Source organism: Dendrobates tinctorius, unplaced genomic scaffold, assembly GCF_039654945.1.
Source record: "Dendrobates tinctorius isolate UK_male_01 unplaced genomic scaffold, ASM3965494v1 ptg000029l, whole genome shotgun sequence".
NCBI classification, from domain to species: Eukaryota; Metazoa; Chordata; class Amphibia; order Anura; family Dendrobatidae; genus Dendrobates; species Dendrobates tinctorius.
Window position 1 is genome coordinate 32,014,911 of NW_027361697.1, and position 21,824 is coordinate 32,036,734.

At 48.1% G+C, this 21,824-nt stretch overlaps 1 protein-coding gene across 1 annotated transcript in view; it reads left to right on the forward strand.

Annotated features, from left to right (window-relative positions):
• The first annotated feature begins 251 nt into the window (after positions 1-251).
• TADA1 (transcriptional adaptor 1) overlaps positions 252-21,824 on the forward strand; it is a 44,288-nt gene continuing 22,715 nt past the window's right edge. The window contains exons 1-5 of the mRNA XM_073571519.1: positions 252-452; positions 2,617-2,708; positions 4,472-4,537; positions 4,620-4,702; positions 11,670-11,879. Coding sequence (XP_073427620.1) covers positions 379-452; positions 2,617-2,708; positions 4,472-4,537; positions 4,620-4,702; positions 11,670-11,879 — 525 coding nt within the window. The 5' untranslated portion in view covers positions 252-378. The remainder of the gene's footprint in view (positions 453-2,616; positions 2,709-4,471; positions 4,538-4,619; positions 4,703-11,669; positions 11,880-21,824) is intronic.

A 21,824-nucleotide genomic window follows, 5' to 3' on the forward strand; every position in this document is an offset into this window, starting at 1 on the left:
GCAGCAAAACTGCGCGGAAAAAACCGCACCGTGAGCACAGCGTTTTTGAAACCCCATAGGGTTTCATTGTACTGTACCATGTCAGCGGAACTGCTGCGTTTCTGCAGGGCCAAAACCGCTGCGGAAACGCAGCAGAATCCGCAACGTGTGCACACAGCCTCTCAGTCTCCAATCACATTGTTCATTGTTCATTTTAATAAAGATTTTTCATTTAAAAAAAAGAAAAAGTGAGTTTCGTACATGTGTATGTGGGGCGCCCTCTCGCGGCTGTTGTCGGTATAGGCGGGACTCTGAATGGCGGCTCCTGTGGTGGTGGTGAGCCCGCACAGATGATGTCCTGAGCCGCCGGCCGGCAGCCTGCTCCATAGAGCTACCGCAATGGCGACGTTTGTCAGCGAACTGGAAGCGGCTAAGAAAAGCCTGAGCGAGGCGCTGGGAGAGAACGTGAAGCAGTGAGTGCAGTGTGTCACCCATCAGTCCGAGAACCGGAGGCCTGCACATCCCCGGACTAAAGTTACCGGGCACCCCGGGGTAGTGAGGGCGAGCTGGGCAGCCACTGACTGTGCGATATGTGACGTAATGGGGAGAGGTGACGAGTTATCAGCTGCTATATAGTGATCACATCCTGGACTGTGTGTGTGTGTATATATATATATATATATATATATATATATATATGTGTGTGTGTGGTCATATAACTATGCGTGTACCTTCTGAGCATAATGTGACATGAGCATCCGCCTTCACGTGCGGCCCCATGTGACGGGGGCAGCCGTCTCCGCCTTCACGTGCGGCCCCATGTGACGGGGGCAGCCGTCTCCGCCTTCACGTGCGGCCCCATGTGACGGGGGCAGCCGTCTCCGCCTTCACGTGCGGCCCCATGTGACGGGGGCAGCCGTCTCCGCCTTCACGTGCGGCCCCATGTGACGGGGGCAGCCGTCTCCGCCTTCACGTGCGGCCCCATGTGACGGGGGCAGCCGTCTCCGCCTTCACGTGCGGCCCCATGTGACGGGGGCAGCCGTCTCCGCCTTCACGTGCGGCCCCATGTGACGGGGGCAGCCTCCTCCGCCTTCACGTGCGGCCCCATGTGACGGGGGCAGCCTCCTCCGCCTTCACGTGCGGCCCCATGTGACGGGGGCAGCCTCCTCCGCCTTCACGTGCGGCCCCATGTGACGGGGGCAGCCTCCTCCGCCTTCACGTGCGGCCCCATGTGACGGGGGCAGCCTCCTCCGCCTTCACGTGCGGCCCCATGTGACGGGGGCAGCCGTCTCCGCCTTCACGTGCGGCCCCATGTGACGGGGGCAGCCGTCTCCGCCTTCACGTGCGGCCCCATGTGACGGGGGCAGCCTCCTCCGCCTTCACGTGCGGCCCCATGTGACGGGGGCAGCCTCCTCCGCCTTCACGTGCGACCCCATGTGACGGGGGCAGCCTCCTCCGCCTTCACGTGCGACCCCATGTGACGGGGGCAGCCTCCTCCGCCTTCACGTGCGGCCCCATGTGACGGGGGCAGCCTCCTCCGCCTTCACGTGCTGCCCCATGTGACGGGGGCAGCCGCCTGCGCGTACAGCAGTATGTGAAGGGGAGGACTGTATCATCTCTGAGTCTAATGCTGGGGTACTTACTGGATTTCAGGTCCATAATCCTCACTATTCATGAGCTCTGGCTAGTTCTGCTCCCTACTTTTTACTTGTGGCTTTCTACCTATGCGCAGGAGGTAGAACAAGTCGAAGCCTATGAGTTCTACAGGACAATGAGTGACGGAGCATTACAGTCAGGGGTTCTATCTCTACTCTATGCTGCTCTCAGATTAGGCAGCAAAAAACTGGTGACCGTTTCCCTTCAATAAAAGCAGACCATGGTTAGACATCTGGGGTGGAGTTCCTCTGTAAGACCTCAACCCTACGACATCCGTTCCCAGTCCTCTACAGCAGTCCATCCAGCTTTAATTGCAGAAAGATGCAATGAGGTCCCTCTAAGTTGTGAGTCAGTGAGGTTCTTTGTTACCTTGGGGTCCTGCGGCCTCTGGCAGCGCCCGCTGTGTGACAGGTCCTGCGGCCTCTGGCAGCGCCCGCTGTGTGACGGGTCCTGCGGCCTCTGGCAGCGCCCGCTGTGTGACGGGTCCTGCGGCCTCTGGCAGCGCCCGCTGTGTGACGGGTCCTGCGGCCTCTGGCAGCGCCCGCTGTGTGACGGGTCCTGCGGCCTCTGGCAGCGCCCGCTGTGTGACGGGTCCTGCGGTCCCTGGCAGCGCCCGCTGTGTGACGGGTCCTGCAGCCTCTGGCAGTGCCCGCTGTGTGATGGACCCAGCTCTGTGCTGTGGTTTTCATTATAAACAGACCAAGTGGTCTCGTAGCTGGAGAATCTGTTCACTGTCGTGTGTGGACCTAGATCAGCAATATCTGGATGTGTGTCCTAATTCACACATGATGGATTCAATGTGCCCCAAGTTAAAAATCTACAACTTCTTAAATTTCTGTTTTTACATTAATGGGCACATTGGGAGGTCTAGTTTCAAAGTAAGTATATTGTAAACTGTTATAGCCTACTATTTTGTTATCATAGATCATAATTTTGATTTTTACAGAAAAACCTCTTTTAATAGATTTATTTGTGTTTCAGATATTGGGCAAACCTAAAACTGTGGTTCAAGCAGAAGATAAGCAAAGAAGAGTTTGACGTTGAAGCTCGGCGGCTTCTCTCACAGGAAAACGGTGAGACTGAGTCTGCGCATTTATTACCTGAAGCCATATTGGGTTATCTGAGAGTGCTTACTCGCCTTGTTCCTGAGGAACAGAAGGTTCAGCCTTTACATCCACTCTGTGTACTTGCTTCATGCATAAAAATGTTGTGATCGGAGGTGTGATCCATCTTCCCCATGCTTTCAGTGTGTGTAAATTGGTCTGCACTCAGATGTAATCCGAGTGCAGACCGATGGTTTCTATGGACTTATTGACTTGCATGGCCGAGTGCTATCTGAATATTGGATGAAATCCAGGCATGCAGTGATTTTTGCCGTGTGCCCGGCCCTATAGAATAATATTGGTCCGAGTTCGATCCAATGGCTTGTAAAATCTCACTCTGATCAAAAATATGGTCATGTGCACAAGCCCTAAATATAGGTAATAATGTACTCAGATAGAAATAAGTCTTTTAAAGGGAAGTTGAAATAGAGAGGCAGTCGTGCATGCACCCTGCGTCCGGTCTCTATGGGAAGGATGGAAACAGATAACTTCTGCTCCATTTAGGGGGATCTGTCACAAAGTTTTACAATACACCATTTTGCTGTGGTTGTGCTGCATAAAGGGATATTGGTGTCTTCAGTTGTAGTTATTGGTGGGGGCTCCTGCAATCGAATCCCTACTGATCTAATATCATCACTCATCCAGTGGCTGGAATACGCCTCTAATAGTGATGAACGTGCTGGGATAAGGGGTTATCTGAGCATGCTTGGGTGCTGACTGTCTGCAACGTGCTTAAATAATATGTTTGAGTCCCTGCGGCTGCATGTGTCATGGTTGTTCTACAGTCCCAACACATGCAGGGATTTCCTGTTTTTAGGAAATCCCTGCATGTGTTACGGCTGTCAAACAGCCGCAGGGACTCGAACATATTATTCAAGCATGCGTCAGACAGTTGGTTAGCACCCTAGCATGGTCGGATATCACCTTATCCCAGCACGTTTGCTCATCACTAGTCTTTAACACTTAGATTTTAGACTTTAGCATAAAGGAACAATAAACAGGTGTCTGAAGCAAAGACCCACCTACAGGCTTGGGGGTTTTTAGGCACTAAGTCCATAACAGCCATTCTTGGTCCTACTTGCTGAGGTCAAACCGCACACTTGTGCAGACTTATACAAAGAAAGCTGTCAGTCACTGATAGGGACCGCTCACTGGACTGAAAATCCCAGAAAGAGCAGAGGATTAAAGGGAATTTATCAGCAGGTTTTCGCTATAAAATCAAAGAGCAGCACAATGCAGGGCAAGGAATCCTGATTCCAGGGATATATCACTTACTGGGCTGCTTGGTGCAGTTTTCATAGAATCTGTTTTGTCTGCAGTAGATGTAGCAGTGGTCAAAAGGCTGAGCTGTGTATATCCCGGCCCACAGCCCTTACTGGTGTTTTGTCAGCAAGCTGCTACTCCGTGGTGGGGGCGGGATTACACAGATTAGCTCGACTGCTAGTCATGTGAGCTGTAGTCCTGACATTTTCAGTCTGCTGATAAAACACTAATTGTACTGAAATGGTGACACACAGCCTACTAAGTGACACATCCCTGTAATCATGGTCTCTTGCACTATGTTGTGCTGCTCACAGATTAAATAGCAAAAACTTGCTGACAGATTCCCTTTAAATGATGAAAACGCTGGTTAAACTCCATTTCTCCATGCTCTATAACAAGCTGCCGGCAGATTGGGCTGCGTTTTCATGGTGACAAGTTCCTTTTAATATTAGTGTGTATTTTTGTTGCAGTTCACTCCCACAATGATTTCCTCCTGGCTATTCTTACTCGATGCCAAATTCTTATTTCTTCTCCTGGTAAGTGACTGGATGAAAAAGTTGAGTTGGTGATGTGGATGATATGCAGTGTTGTAACCACACAATATTTTGCTTGATTTAGAGGGAGCTGGAGTATTACCCTGCACCACCAAAACTAAGCCCAAGGGAAAGAAGAAAATCACATCTGTTCGCCAGAAGTTTGATGTAAGCCCATGTGCACACTAGAAAATGATGTGTTTTCTAATGCTAATGTAAAACAAGGTCCGGCTATTACTGCATCTCCATCTTCTCTTGGGTTATACTGTGCCCCTATTATTGTGAACGATCAGTCGGGTGGTGATGCCGATGTAAGATGGCAGGTCCTGGACACATTTCCCTGTAATGGCATTCCTGACCTTGACTGATTCCTACATGTGTAAACTTGTTGTTTTTGTGACTCTGGTGGCCAACCGTGCCCCCCAGAATCGATGATTAATAGCATCAATATAGTCTGATATGTGCAAAGCCTTTTTTTCCAGTTTGGCCACTTGAGAAAGAAGCAACGGTTTACTTATCTCCTGCCGCTATTTTACTTTTTTTTAGCTAAAGGGATTCTGTCAACAGGTTTTTGATACTCCATCTGAGAGCAGCATGATGTAGTGCTGACACAATCAGTGCTTTTAGATTTAGAATGAAGCAGAGCTGAGAAAGCTAACCTCGCCCACACCAGGCTCACACTGTAGAAAGTCCATAGACAGTGAGGTGTTTATCACAGGACGAGGTGTTGACAAGTGACACATCCCTGGATTCTGTTTCATCCTCTATCTCATGCTGTCTCCAAAGGATTTCGGTCACCATGTCTTTGCTACCCCATCTGAGAGAGAGCAGCATAATTACACCTCTTTCCTCTGCGGCCCATTTTCATTTTTGCATTCCTTGTTTTCCTTTCCTCCTCTTTTTTTTTTTTTTTTTTTTTTTTTTTTTAGTTTTTTTTTCAAAAGCCATAACTTTTTTTATTCTTCCGCCTACATAAAAAACATATCAAATGTAGTGAAATTAGAGAAAAAAATGTATTTCCGCCATTTCTTCTTTTTTTTTTCGTGCTTTGATTTTACGACGTACATTCTTTCGTAAAAGTTAGGATTCTCCAGGTCAGTACATTTATGCGACACCAAACTTGTATAAATTTTATTTTTTATAAGTGTAGAAAAATCAGGAATTTAACAAGGCAAACCTTTTTTCATTTCCGTCCCTATATTCCAAGACCCGTACTTTTTTTGTTTTCCCATCGGATGAGCAGGCAGAGAACTTGATTTGTTGTGTGATGATTGATACCATTTTTGACTATACAACATTACGATTTATTTTTATTGCATTTTTTGACAGATCGGACTTTTATGAACACGGCGATATCAAACATGTTTTTATTTATCTATATATTTTTTTTTCTTTCGAATGGCGGGAAAAGAGTGATTTTAAATTTGTTATATATTTTTTTTCACTTTATTTGTTAGTCATGAACCTGTGATCATCTGATTGCTTATACTATATACTGCAGTTTCATAGAATTTTGTGTAAGCCTTGGTCTCCTTTGAAGTGAACTTCAGAGATGCACCGAGGTGGCGGCACCTTGCTGGCATAGCGACTCAATGCTGATTATTTAACATAGCGAATATCTGCCTCGTGGTGAGAGCTTAGCTCCTGAGCGCTCTCAACACACAATTGCCCATGCAATCACATAAAAGTATGTGACATTCAGTTAAGGCCAGAGACCTCGAATAGAGATCTAGCAGTTCTCTGAATGCGGAGCTGTGTATAACCCCGCCCACACCACTGATTGGCTGCTTTTTGTGGTCACTGTGCAAAGTCAGAAGGCTGCTAATTAGTGGTGGGGTCAGGGTTATTCGGAGCTCCTAAAATTGGAGGACTACCTGGCAAACAGGGTTACTAGTCCTCCACTGATCTCCTACTGATAAAACAGATTTGTCAAAACTACTGCAAGCAGCCCTGTAAGTGATGCATAACTGGAATCAGGGTTTGTGTTTCTACATTATACTGTTCTAATTACATGATAAAAGCCTGGTAACAGTTTCCCTTTAATGGGACTGAGTCTGGAATTGCCTTCTGTTTTAAGACTTTCCAGATTTTGATTTTCGGTCATTCCATGTCAAGTGGACCAGTTTTAAAAATCGTCCCCACTCGACCTTCTCCGATTTTGTTGAAAATTTATAAGGATGTACATGTATGTTTGAAAAGAGGTTCTGTAAATATTTAGGGCCAGATCTCAAACACATTGAGCACTGTTGACCTTTCACTGGAGGTTCCACCAAGCCTGCGACTTCAGCTATGAGGATTTTGCAAACTTTGGCACATAGCCATTAGAGTTCTATACTGGCTATGATGCTGAAATTTGGCATACTAGCTCAACTTTTGCTGCTAAACACGATAAAATTATTACCGGCTATGACAAAACAATATTTCGGCCGCAATTTTGTGTCAAAGTAGCTTGAAAAGCGCGTCTCATAAAATTTATGCCTAACTTTGCCCATATATAACTCAAGACCAAAAACCAATAGTAACTGGTGTTTTGCCCTGTACACCAAACATCTACATGACTTTGCATTGCTGCAATATCACGGTCAAAGCATATGTATTTGTGGAAATATTCACACCCACATATGATGAAAAACTTAAAAAAAACAAAAAATGAATTTTACCTATTTTTAGGTCAAATTTCTCAAAAAGGGTACCCCTAAAATATATTAATTCTGATATCATTAGAAAGAGCACATTTTTCTCTACAAGGATCATTTTTTTTTTTTTTTTTTTTTTTTTTTTTGGAGTCTCTCAGTTTAAGAAAAGAAAAATGCCACTGAACATGGTGTTATTTATTAATACGCAATGAATGGTAACTGCACTATTCAAACCCTTGCGTTGGTCCATGGTGGTTACACCACAACCAATTCCCTAAGAATTGGTATTATAATCCTATTAAGAATTGTAATATTGCTGTCTTTCGAGAATTGGCAGCCCCATCGCCTAGGAGCCATGGCCGATAGCCGTGCAAGGCCAGCCGCGGGCGGTCTCTTTATCGCAGGTTCCGAAGCCTGAGGGTGGGTGTCTTTGCCTAGGATCCCAAGCCTAATATTGGGTATCTTTTGTTGGTTCCCAAGTGATAATGTTCAGTCTAAGTGGTCTGGAATTGTTGCTGAATTTGCAACATAATCGGTTCAGAGAAGCTGTATTGTCGGCCCATTGCTGTTGCAGCTGGTGCTGGAATTATTGCAATGATTGACTGCTCGGGAATCCAGCATGTATCATTTCTCACAGGCCAGTGAAAGAAGCTAGCTGGTCCATGAGGATGCATAAAATTTATTAATGCATCATGGTCGTCTACTGAAATTTCAGAAATATTTCCAATCCACCAGTTCCTATCGTAAATGCAGGCAATGTATTGCCCTGGCTGAAGGTTTGCAATTGGCACAAAAGGCATTTCTGATCTGACAGATCTATCTACATGGGCAATGAAAGATGATGGGTCATTTGACACCCTTGAAATGCGAATCTTTTTGTCATCAATTGGCACAAACTGGTGATTTTCTCTTGTTCCAGCAATTGTATGTCCATATTTGAACCTTTCCTCTTGAACTACCCGTATTTCGTCAATTTTTTCTTTTGGAACAAAAACAAAATTGATTCCATGCAGTTGCTCGTTGCAAAAGTTGAATAAATCCACCGGGGTCAGTATTTGGTTTTCAGTTGGGCGTTGAAGACTGGCATGAGCTGCCAACCTCTTTGTTGTCCCTCCAATCCCATCACAGGGCGACTTTCCATGACTGGTACCAAAAAAATTCCATTCAGCGCTGATATTGAAATCAGCATTGTGGTGGCACAAGTTGAGAAAATTTTTGTACTGGGCTGCAGATCCATCGCTGAAGTAGTGGATATGACGAATCCCATAGATGAGAGTCTTGAGATTCTTAACAGTATTTGTGGAGTAAAGGTACTGTCACACTTAGTGATGTACCAGCGATCCCGACCAGCGATATGACGCGGTCAGGATCGCTGGTGCATCGCTAAGTGGTCGCTAGTGAGCTGCCACACAGGCAGATCTCACCAGCGACATCGCTGGGGACGGGGGTCGCTACTTACCTGTCACACTAGGCGATCCTGCGTCCTCCCGCCCGGCTCCACGCGTCGCTCGCCTTCACAGCAGGAAGTGCCGCAGGAAGCTGACGGCGAGAAACGGTCCTGAACGTTCTCGCGCGATCAGCGATAACCAGCGGGGGAGCCGGTCGGAGGTAAGTATCAGACATAGCGATATCGCTAGCAATATCGCTATAACGTCACTAGTTATAGCGATATTGCTAGCGATATCTCTTAGTGTGACATGCCCTTAAGTGTGGACTGCAACTGTGTCATGTCGTGAACAATCACTGATTATGCACAAGCTGATGTTCTGCACAGCTTCACCATTTAACTCCTTGAAGTAAATTACAAATGGGTGTACTGTAGCTTGACTATTTTCCCAGTGGAAACCTTGAATGGCATCTTGAACAATAAATTAGTAATTTTCAGCAAAGTCCATGAGGATCACAAGCTCTCCAGGTCTCAGATTTTCCTTCAACGATTTCAGATAGCAACTTTGATGCTTGGCGATGTAGTGATGGCTACAAAGTTTAGAAATTTTCAAAACCAATTCTTCAATGAAATCTTCTATAGTCAGTTGTTTGGTATCAAGCATGTCTCGATCAGTGTGAATCCATTGTTTGAACTCAATAATATCTTCAGGGTCACTGTTGACAAACACATTGACTAGAAATTCTTTTAAAACTTCAGGACCCGGGCATTTATCACAACGGCCAAGCATACAGTCCTTGGATTCAATTCCACAGACCATTTTGCATATGAGCTCTTTGTAGTCATCATAGATTTTGCATGCTGCAAGCATTAGTTTGACATTTTGGTGAAGTGTACACACACAAACGGAATGTGTTCCAGCAGATCCAACGGTTACGCACCACTTTGGCCGAAGCTCACAAAACTTGGAATTTCCAATTTCAGGGCCATTCCGATCCCGATAGGCAACAAACATTTCCCTCATATTGCTCCGTAATAGTCGCTTTTGCATCTGCTTTTTTTCTCCTGCTATTCGCACTGATACATAGTCTTTTTTACCAGGGCACATTTGACTGAATTCATCATCCTCAAAAAATGCCTGCACCTTTTTCTTCACTTCCTCAGAAACTTTCTTGCCACACTTGATTCTAGGTAAGGCTAAGATCCCATGTTCACATTTAAGCTTTCAAGCTTGTTTGACCATTAGTTCAGAGACACCGAATTCGTCTGATATAGCCTTAATGGACCAACTTTTAGGTGCCAATGTCAAGATTTGGACCTTTTCTGCCCGACTGGACACCTGCAGCTTTTGCTTCAAATCTGCCAAAAGGTGATTGTAATCCAGACACATTTTGCACTGTGCTGTTTTTGTTTGCTCAATGTCTTTCGGCTCAAGCCCTCCAATTGAAGCAATCTTGCTAGAAAATGCATTTTGTACCTGGCTTATCTTTCTCCTTGCATATCCAAGTGAATCCCGCTGGCTTACCCGTGGATATTTCAGAGGAGAGATGTCAATGGATGTTAAGCTTGAATTTAGGCTTTCAGGAGAACATTCCATTCCATCTGGATCTGATTCAGAGGAAACTGGATCAGCTGATTTTTTCCTGTTAGCAAATTCTTTTCGACATGATGCACACATCTTCTGGCCAGGCTTCACATCATCCTTTGTAAATTCGTTCAACTGGTCAGCTGCTAACAAATTGATAGCTGGCAAATTCTTTTTGGTGTTATGACCTTTCTTCCCAAAAGGATTGCAACACGATTTTTGCAAATGCTCATATTTGGTCAAGAATGAAGCTTCATGGTGTAAACAGATTTGTGAATGTTCGTCAAAATTTAGTCCCTCTCGTCGACGCAGCAATTTCTGTTCATCCAATCCAAAGCTTGTAAACAATTTCAACTCATCCTTGCTATGGGTGAATGTCTTAAGGTGGCACTTCGAATTGTTCGCAAGGCCGATAGAGCACTGGGCTGATTCTTCATCAATTTCATTCTCCATCGCTAAAAAATAAATAATATATGCATTAAAATGTACCAATAGTCAATAACTTTTCATAAATAAAAAGGTTTATAGGTTTTTGATTATAATAGACATTGCTAGCAACAATACAACTCTGTAACATGTGATAAGAATCTGAAAATCAAACACAAAATCAATGCATTACGCGCATAAATAACACCATGTTCAGTGGCATTTTTCTTTTCTTAAACTGAGAGACTCCAAAAAAAAACCAATGATCCTTGTAGAGAAAAATGTGCTCTTTATAAAGATATCAGAATTAATATATTTTAGGGGTACCCTTTTTGAGAAATTTGACCTAAAAATAGGTAAAATTCGTGTTTTTTTTTTTAAGTTTTTCATCATATGTGGGTGTGAATATTTCCACAAATACATATGCTTTGACCGTGATATTGCAGCAATGCAAAGTCATGTAGATGTTTGGTGTACAGGGCAAAGCACCAGTTACTATTGGTTTTTGGTCTTGAGTTATATATGGGCAAAGTTAGGCATAAATTTTATGAGACGCGTTTTTTAAGCTACTTTGACACAAAATTGCGGCCGAAATATTGTTTTGTCATAGCCGGTAATAATTTTATCGTGTTTAGCAGCAAAAGTTGAGCTAGTATGCCAAATTTCAGCATCATAGCCAGTATATAACTCTAATGGCTATGTGCCAAAGTTTGCAAAATCCTCATAGCTGAAGCCGCAGGCTTGGTGGAACCTCCAGTGAAAGGTCAATAGTGCCCAATGTATTTGAGATCTGGCCCTAAATATTTACAGAACCTCTTTTCAAACATACATGTACATCCTTATAAATTTTCAGCAAAATCGGAGAAGGTCGAGTGGGGACCACTGGTCCACTTGACATGGAATGACCCTTTTCTCCTTTCAGTCCTCTAAGCCCTGCTACCTCCTGTCATAGGTGATGTACGGGGAGTAGCAGTGCTTTGTAGGGAGCATTGATTCCACCTTATTCCCACTGTTCTTACTCCCAGCATGTTCGTTTTCACTAATTCTTTATAGGGAATTGCCCCTGAACGCTGTAAGACACTTTATTCCCTTTTTTTCCAGCATCGTTTTCAGCCTCAGAATCCTCTGGCAGGAGCTCAGCAGTTTGTGAGCCGGGACCCTCAGGAGGACGATGAGCTCAAGCTTTGCTCGCACACTATGACGTTGCCCAGCAGGGGGCAGCTGGAGGCGCGGATGATTGTTACGGCTTTTGAACATGGCTTGGACAATGTAACAGAGGACGCAGTAACCATTGTTATCCATGCACTAGAGGTAGGGTTGTCTTGTATGGGTTTATCTAAACTTCACAAAAGTAGCACAGGCATTGCATACTGCTTCCATGCTGTCAGCAGGCTATAGGGCAGGGGTTTCAAACTCTGCAAGGTATATAGGCTGCGCATGGGGCCGCAGGAGGATGAAGTGACATATTTAGTGGTAGCATTTCTGTCTATACACCATTTGATAATTTTTGTAACATTTTTGGTGTATTTATTTAAGTTTTTTTAAACAGCATTAATCGTTTGAATTATGGTACAGTTTTATAACTTGGGTCGTTGTAGATGTGGCGATAACAAACCTGCACTTTTTTTTTGGTTTACTTTAGTTTATATAAAAAACAGCGTTTAGTGACAAAATATTTTTTCATGCTTTATTTTGTTTCCCCCAATTGGCCACATACAGTAATATTGTCTTATAATTAGCACCATATAATAATTCTGGCAAACATCATGTAATAATGTGCCCCATCCAGTTCCCCATATTGTAGTAGTGTTCCCATATTGTAGTAATGCCCCGTCCGGGTCCTCGTAGTAATGCCCCCGTCTGGGTCCTCGTAGTAATGCCCCCGTCTGGGTCCTCGTAGTAATGCCCCCGTCTGGGTCCTCGTAGTAATGCCCCCGTCTGGGTCCTCGTAGTAATGCCCCCGTCTGGGTCCTCGTAGTAATGCCCCCGTCTGGGTCCTCGTAGTAATGCCCCCGTCTGGGTCCTCGTAGTAATGCCCCCGTCTGGGTCCTCGTAGTAATGCCCCCGTCTGGGTCCTCGTAGTAATGCCCCCGTCTGGGTCCTCGTAGTAATGCCCCCGTCTGGGTCCTCGTAGTAATGCCCCCGTCTGGGTCCTCGTAGTAATGCCCCCGTCTGGGTCCTCGTAGTAATGCCCCCGTCTGGGTCCTCGTAGTAATGCCCCCGTCTGGGTCCTCGTAGTAATGCCCCCGTCCTGGTCCTTGTCTTGTGGTAATGCCCCCGTCCTGGTCCTTGTCTTGTGGTAATGCCCCCGTCCTGGTCCTTGTCTTGTGGTAATGCCCCCGTCCTTGTCTTGTGGTAATGCCCCCGTCCTTGTCTTGTGGTAATGCCCCCGTCCTTGTCTTGTGGTAATGCCCCCGTCCTTGTCTTGTGGTAATGCCCCCGTCCTTGTCTTGTGGTAATGCCCCCGTCCTTGTCTTGTGGTAATGCCCCCGTCCTGGTCCTTGTATAGAATCATAGAATCATAGAATCATAGAATCGTAGAGTTGGAAGGGACCTCCTGGGCCATCTGGTCCAACCCCCTGCTCAAAGCAGGATTCGCTAAATCCTACAAGGCATAATAATGGGGTAATGCCCCCGTCCGGGTCTTCGTAGTAATGCCCCCGTCCTGGTCCTTGTCTTGTGGTAATCCTATTGTAGTAATGCCCCCGTCCGGGTCTTCGTAGTAATGCCCCCGTCCGGGTCCTCGTCTTGTGGTAATGCCCCCGTCCTGGTCCTTGTCTTGTGGTAATGCCCCCGTCCGGGTCCTTGTAGTAATGCCCCCGTCCGGGTCTTCGTAGTAATGCCCCCGTCCGGGTCCTCGTCTTGTGGTAATGCCCCCGTCCTGGTCCTTGTCTTGTGGTAATGCCCCCGTCCGGGTCCTTGTAGTAATGCCCCCGTCCGGGTCTTCGTAGTAATGCCCCCGTCCTTGTCTTGTGGTAATGCCCCCGTCCTTGTCTTGTGGTAATGCCCCCGTCCTTGTCTTGTGGTAATGCCCCCGTCCTGGTCCTTGTCTTGTGGTAATGCCCCCGTCCTGGTCCTTGTCTTGTGGTAATGCCCCCGTCCTGGTCCTTGTCTTGTGGTAATGCCCCCGTCCGGGTCTTCGTAGTAATGCCCCCGTCCTGGTCCTTGTCTTGTGGTAATGCCCCCGTCCTGGTCCTTGTCTTGTGGTAATGCCCCCGTCCTGGTCCTTGTCTTGTGGTAATGCCCCCGTCCTGGTCCTTGTCTTGTGGTAATGCCCCCGTCCGGGTCTTCGTAGTAATGCCCCCGTCCTGGTCCTTGTCTTGTGGTAATGCCCCCGTCCTGGTCCTTGTCTTGTGGTAATGCCCCCGTCCGGGTCCTTGTAGTAATGCCCCCGTCCGGGTCTTCGTAGTAATGCCCCCGTCCGGGTCCTCGTCTTGTGGTAATGCCCCCGTCCTGGTCCTCGTCTTGTGGTAATGCCCCCGTCCTGGTCCTTGTCTTGTGGTAATGCCCCCGTCCGGGTCCTTGTAGTAATGCCCCCGTCCGGGTCCTCGTCTTGTGGTAATGCCCCCGTCCTGGTCCTCGTCTTGTGGTAATGCCCCCGTCCTGGTCCTCGTCTTGTGGTAATGCCCCCGTCCTGGTCCGGCAGGCTATAGCGTCTCGTATATTTCATGTTTTTCTCTAGTCTCTTGACAAATTTTCAGTGCCGCTGTGGGGAATTTACTATTTTCACAGCCTGGTCTGCAATTTTTTTTCTCCTGCTGATTACTGAAATAATTTTAATAGGCAATGGAATAGGCTATAAATAAGTGAGTGGGGGCACCATTCCAAGAACCTCTGCCACCAAAACAGGAAGTGCTTGGCCCTCACCGCATGTCACTCCTTACCATAATATGGTCCAAATAGAGACGCGTCTGTCACTCTGCATCTTCCTTGCAAATAAACAGATACCAATGACCTGGATGCAGTGTGACATGACTAGGCACAGGCATGCTCCACAATTTCGAGCCATAATATGGAAAAGAACGGCATGTGGTCAAGAAGATGGAGATGGGCCTCGTAACCAGGTGGCTGAGTCATCTGATGGAAAGAAAACTGGAGCTCTTATAAAGATATATTTATTACTCCGTTTATTTAATTCCTATTTATTGAGATTTTCTTTCATTGGCCAATCCCTTTTTAAGACCTATCGCTTTGTTCCAAAGTTGACCCCTTCCCTCATAAAAAAGCAGATGACTAGGGCTGGGTTTGCATCGATGTGTTTACATTCTGTTTTTCCCTTCTTTTTCAGACGCCGTATGTGAATGATCAGCTCAACAACCTGTTTTCAGCGGTGGCGGAAGTACTCAGTTGGTGTCATTTTAGCAGAACTGACACAAGCAAAACATTTCAATCACTCATTGAAATCCATATGTTGTTGAACTGATCAAAACTGATGAAAACATATGGCGGATATATATATTTTTTTTACATTAAAGTCTCTCCACTTAAATCTGTTTGCATCCATGATGGCCTATTCTTGTAAATTACAGCAACAGATGCAAAAGACACGCTAGTGTGAATGTGGCCTAAGCTCTTGCAGATAAATCTCAAGTGCATTTAAAGTTTGGAAAACATTTTCTGTGTTGAGGATAGAAGCCTCTTTTAGGGGTGCTATGTAGTCTGCATAAAATGGGTCCACCCTTACCTGTGGGTAGTTGGTGTAGCACATGTCCTGTGCCGTGCTAGCAAGGCCCTAATGCCCTCTACGATGTGATGCTGATTAAGGCTGTGTTCACACAATGAGCTTTTAGTGGGTTTTTGATGCTGCTGAATTACTCTGTCGCCTAATTGGGGGAAACAGAACCGTGGGTGTAATGCTGCTGTCCACTAGGAGGCGACACTATGCATAATATGAAAAAGATTAACTTTGGCTCCTCCTCTGCAGTATACACCCCTGGACGGCGTCAGCATTCTCCAGTTTTTGCTTAGTGTCGCAAGGAGGCACACCTAAGATTTTTTTTTTTTTTTTCTCTCTTCCGTTTTTTTCCTTAATTTTTTTCAACGGATTACAGATGAAGAAAAGCGGGTCTCCAGTGAGACTCCCGGCATGGCTCCCTCCTCGGTCCCCTATTAAGGGGTACCCGGTTGAGGTCGAGATGGCTCTTCCCCATGTCGCTCCTTCCCCAGTCCCTCGGGTACTGGTTCGAAGTCGAGGCCCCCCCCCCCTTCCCCAGTTCCTTGGGCTCTGGGTTGAGGTCGAGGGTAGGATGAAGCCCCCTGACGGTGACAGCAGCACCCTCCCTAATCTCCCTCTGGGGGCATTAGGTCGAGACACCGCAGGTAGGGCCTGTACCAGGCACCATTCGGCCACTTACATGTCCAGGGACCCCAGCCCAGCTCCGGACTCCTGTTGGGACTGGGGGAGGTGCAGGCAGGCATGGCACTTGTCAGAGACAGGGCTCCCTGCGCCCCTGTCTCTGCGGCAGCACCAGCTGCATAGCGCCTCAAAGGGACCCCCCACAGGGCCCAGGTGGCGCTCATGTCCCCACAGCTAGCCTACTGTTCAATCTGGGGGGATCTGGTTGGAATCCGACCCTCCCCCGGACAACCGCGCCGTCCTGGAGCCCTTCTGGGCATGAGCTATCAAATTTAGGCCTCGGCTTCGGCCTAGCCGAAGTCGCAGCCTTATTCCCGCCCCCCCCCCCCCGATGACGAAAAATGACACTGCAGTGTCATAGAAGGGGCGGATCGATACAGGAAGGGTGCGCTTTTACATAGCTCCGCGCGCCCTTTTCAGCTCTCCGCCCCCTTCCCCCTCCACCTCAGAATCCGGTGGCCATCTTGGTGCACCTGAAGAAACTGAAGGCAGCACAGCGGTCTCTGGGGGGCACAGGACGTGGGATTTATCAGCGCTGGACCTAGGGGGAGCACCGGTGGGGTAAGATCACAGCTGGGTTCTTTGTACTCAGCTGTGAGTTCCTGTAACCTATAACGCTCCCCTACTCCTCCTTTCCTCTGCGTAGATACCCCTGTAGGGCCTCTGCGAATAGGTACTATGTCAGGCTCAAGGAAAAGGACCAGGCAAAACTGCTTTTACGCAGTCTGCACAGCCTGCAAGGCCACTCCCCAGCGGCAGCACGTACCCGCACTGCCGGGACTGTACCCAAAAAACAGGATCAGAACCCCAAGAAGTCCCTACCAACGCTTCTGCGGCCGCTACTGCGCTGGAATGGGCTACTCAGATGTCGCAGTCTATGACAAAGTCTATAGATAACCTGACCTCCACACTACTGCAGGCTCTGTAGGGTCATGTCTCGGCTTTGAACGTTACCCAGCAAAGGGACGTCCGGTCTCAGGAACAGGCCGCTTCCGACAGTTCGAGACGTAAGCGGACCCACAGGTCGCGTTCATCTGCGTCCTCACATAGCACTAGGTCGTCCCCCTTTTCCAGGGAGAGGCACAGTGGCTACAGGTCACCGAGACCGTCCCCTGATAGAGAAACACAATGCGGATCTCCACAACGATCCCAGACCAAAGAACACCTCCGCCCTCATTCGCCCGCTAGGGAGCTCCTTAGCGATGCGCAAGACTCAGAGGGCATATGTGACTCCAACTCAGATAACGAAACTGAGAACGCTCTGCTCCCTTGTCCCCCAAGCAATACTGCGCTAGTTGAGGATATAATCTCTTCCATCCTTCGGGTGCTGGACATTTCTGATCCAACCCCTGAAGTACCAGAACACAAGATTTCCTTTGAAAGTGTTCAGAAACCATCTAAGGTCTTTCCTAATCACCCGGAATTTCAAAAAATACTTTCTAAGCATTTTTCGCAACCTGAGAAAAAATTCGCTAATCGCAAATACTTGGAGGCAAAGTACCCCTTCCCACAGAAGGACACTAAGGATTGGACAGATCCGCCTGAAGTGGATCCTCCAGTCTCTAGGCTGGCAGCACAAACGCTTCTCTCGCTGCCGGACAGCTCAACCCTCAAGGACGCAGCAGACAGACAGGTAGAACGCATGGCTCGTTCAATCTTCGAGGCGGTAGGTGCCTCTCTGGCTCCCGCATTTGCTTCAGTTTGGGCAGCCAAGGCCATTATGGCCTGGGCTAATCTATTACAACAGGGCCTCCAAGCTTCAAATCCTCAGCTGGCGGACCAGGCGGTGCAAATTGCAGTAGTGGCAGATTACATGGTCCATGCAGTGTTGGATTCTGCAAGAGGGGTAGTGGGAATAGCATCAAACGCCATCACAATCTGGCGTATTCTCTGGCTAAGAGAATGGAAGGCGGATGTGGCCTCAAAGTCCCTAACAAATCTCCCGTACTTCAGTGGCTGTCTTTTCGGTGAAAAGCTGGATACAATGATATCCAATGCTACCGGGGGTAAAAGTACTTCCCTCCCTCAGCTAAAACCAAAATGCACGTTTAAAAGACGTAATCAATCTCGTTTCCGATCCTTTCGGAATTCTTCAGGCTGGTCCGTCTCGCGCCCGGCACAAAATCGTAACCGTTCCCCTCGCAGGGACAACACACGGGCGGCACAGAGGCCGGACAGAAACTGGCAGTCAAAGGCAAGCCAGGCAAAATCCAAAGGAGGAAAAGCTCAGACTTTTCCTTCATCATGACTCATGCCCTCCGGAAAACACCCCACTTGTAGGCGGACGACTGCTACTCTTTCAGCAGGTCTGGCTGCCTATTACAGAAGACAGGTGGGTCAAGGAAATAGTGTCTTCAGGATACAAGATCGAGTTTACTACCAGCCCACCGCACAGGTTTTTTCTCTCTGTCCCTCAGAAACCTCCACTCAAAGCTCGAGCCTTCCATCAAGCGGTTTCATCCCTCCTGCAAGCAGGAGTTATAATACCTGTTCCAGCAGACGAGCGCTTCCGAGGGTTCTACTCCAACCTGTTCGTGGTGCCCAAGAAGGGAGGCAGCGTCCGACCCATACTAGACCTCAAGCAACTCAACAAGTATGTTCGAGTTCGTCACTTTCGCATGGAATCCCTCCGGTCAATCGTTGCGTCCATGGAGAAAGGAGAATATCTCGCCTCCATAGACATACAGGACGCATACCTGCATATACCGATTGCTCCCGCCCATCAGAGATTTCTCAGATTCGCAATCAACCAAGACCATTACCAGTTTCTGGCCCTCCCGATCGGTCTCGTCACGGCTCCCAGAACATTTACAAAGGTCATGGCAGCTACCATGGACGTTCTGCACTCCAGAGGCATAGTAGTCGTTCCATACCTGGACGACCTTCTCATCAGGGCCCCCACCTTCAAGGACTGCGAGGTCAACGTCTCAATCACGATCGACACTGAGTCGCCTGGGATGGTTAGTCAATTTACAGAAGTCCTCTACTACCCCGAGTCAGTCTCTGACCTTCCTGGGGATGCTATTCGACACCTCCAGGGGTCTGGTGAATCCTCCCTAGGGACAAGGCACTGGCCCTCCGTTTGGGAGTTCACACTTTCCTCCGCAGGTTTCCCCGATCTCTCCGGTATGCCATGAGGGTACTGGGCAGGATGGCAGCGGCAATGGAGGCGGTACCATTTGCCCAGTTTCACCTCAGACCCCTTCAACTGGCCATCCTCAAGTCCTGGGACAGGAATCCGTTCTCCCTCGACAGGGAGTTCCGGTTATCAGCGAAAACCAGGAGGTCCCTGCACTGGTGGCTCCAGCCAACCTCGCTTGCAAGGAGAAAATCCTTTCTCTCCGGTCACTGGAAGGTTTTGACCACCGACGCAAGCCTTATGGGTTGGGGCGCGGTACACCTACATCACAGAGCGCAAGGCAAGTGGTCACCAATGGAAGCGACCATGCCCATCAACATCCTGGAAATTCGGGCCATCTTCCTGGCATTGAAAGTCTTCCATCACTTGCTAGCAGACTCTCATATCAGAGTGCAGTCGGACAATGCCACGGCGGTGGCATACGTGAACCATCAAGGCAGCACCCGCAGCATCCAGGCGATGAACGAAGTAACACGTATCCTACACTAGGCGGAGGATGCGAGGTCGGTACTCTCTGCGGTCCACATTCCGGGTGTGGACAGCTGGGAAGCCGACTATCTCAGCCATCAAGGAATGGACTCGGGGGAGTGGTCTCTCTATCCCGAAGTTTTCCGTCAGATCTGCCATCGTTGGGGGACCCCGGACGTGGATCTGATGGCATCCCATCTCAATGCCAAGGTTCCCAATTTCATGGCCTGGACGTGCGATCCGCGGTCGCTCGGAGCAGATGCCCTGGTTCAGGACTGGACCCAGTTCCAGCTTCTGTACATTTTTCCACCCCTCCCCCTGATTTCCAGAGTCCTGAGGAAGATCAAACAAGAGGGTGTTCCCACCATCCTAATCGCTCCAGACTGGCCCAGGCGTACATGGTACGCCGACGTCGTGCAACTCACAGCAGACGCTCCCTGGCGTCTCCCCACACGTCCCGACCTTCTGTCACAAGGCCCGTTCTTCCACCAGAACTCAGGGGCTCTCAATTTGACGGCGTGGCCATTGAGACCTGGGTTTTGACCCAAGCAGGTATTTCACCGGACGTTGTTAAAACCATGATCAGGGCTCGAAGGCCAACTTCAGCCAAGATTTACTATCGTACCCGGAAGGCTTTCTTCACATGGCGCGAATCTCGTGGGCACATCCCACTCCCCTACTCTCTTCCAAAGGTCCTCGGTTTCCTTCAGTCAGGCCTGGACGCCGGGCTATCCCTGGGCTCGCTTAAGAGCCAGGTGTCAGCGCTTTCAGTGCTCTGTCAGAGGCGTATTGCTAACAAGCCGCAAGTGAAGACTTTTCTCCAAGGGGTCTCCTGATTGGTTCCCCCCTACAAACACCCGTTGGAGACGTGGGACCTCAACCTGGTCTTGACAGCACTACAGACACCTCCTTTTGAACCCCTTAAGGAGGTCTCACTCCGCTTTCTATCACAGAAAGTGGTTTTCCCGGTGGCATTCACCTCGCTACGCAGGGTGTCTGAACTTTCAGCTCTTTCCTGCAGACAACCCTTCCTGGTTTTTCATCAGGACAAGGTGGTTCTCCGTACAGTGCCATCCTTCCTTCCGAAGGTTGTGTCCACCTTCCACCTCAATGAGGAAATCTCACTACCGTCTCTTTGCCCGGTTCCCGTTCATAGAGTGGAGAAGGCTCTGCATACGCTTGACCTTGTCAGGGCATTGCGTATTTACGTGTCTAGGACTGCTCCCTTCCGGAAGTCTGATTCACTTTTCCTTCTTCCAGAAGGCGTTCGCAAGGGCCTACCGGCTTCCAAAGCCACCCTTGCTAGGTGGATCTAGTTCACCATTCAAGAGGCTTACCGCCTTAACAATTCTCCTCTTCCGGACGGTATCACGGCACACTCTACGCGGGCGGTAGGGGCCTCTTGGGCCATTCGGCATCAAGCCTTGGCACATCAAGTGAGTAAGGCAGCCACTTGGACTAGCCTGCACACATTTACAAAACACTACAGAGTGCATACCCAGTCCTCAGCGGATGCGAGCCTGGGTAGACGGGTCCTGCAGGCGGCAGTACCCCAAATTTAGGGAACTGTCAGTACAATATTCGTCCACTGCTTCCCACCCAGGGACTGCTTTGGGACGTCCCATGGTTCTGTGTCCCCCAATTAGGCGACAGAGTAAAGGAGATTTTTGTGTACTCACCGTAAAATCTCTTTCTCTTAGCCTTTAATTGGGGGACACAGCTCCCACCCTGTTGCCCTTGAGGGCCGTTGTTACGGTTGGGTTCTCATATTGTTTGAGCTGGGTTCTCATATTGTTTGAGCTTGTTTATAGTAGCCTTCTTACAGGCATGGTTATGTTTCTGGTATATTCCTCCTAATGCTTTTGCACAAAACTGGAGAAGGCTGACGCCGTCCAGGGGTGTATACTGCAGAGGAGGAGCCAAAGTTAATCTTTTTCAGATTATGCATAGTGTCGCCTCCTAGTGGACAGCAGCATTACACCCACGGTTCTGTGTCCCCCAATTAAAGGCTATGATAAAGAGATTTTACGGTGAGTACATTAAGTAAAATGGGTCACTTGCATTTTTTTAAAATTACGCATCATAAAAAATTTACCTTTGTAACATAGCCTGAGAAGCAGCTTACCAATGAGATATACACACCAATAAGGTGGATACTGCAGGTCATCACAATCTGGGTCTAGTACAATGAAAATACCTGAGGCCAATTATTTGACGACTACGTGATAACAAGAAAAATATCTTTGTACCATGTTAGCCAGTAGAAAAAAAATAAAATTAAAATTTGAAAATC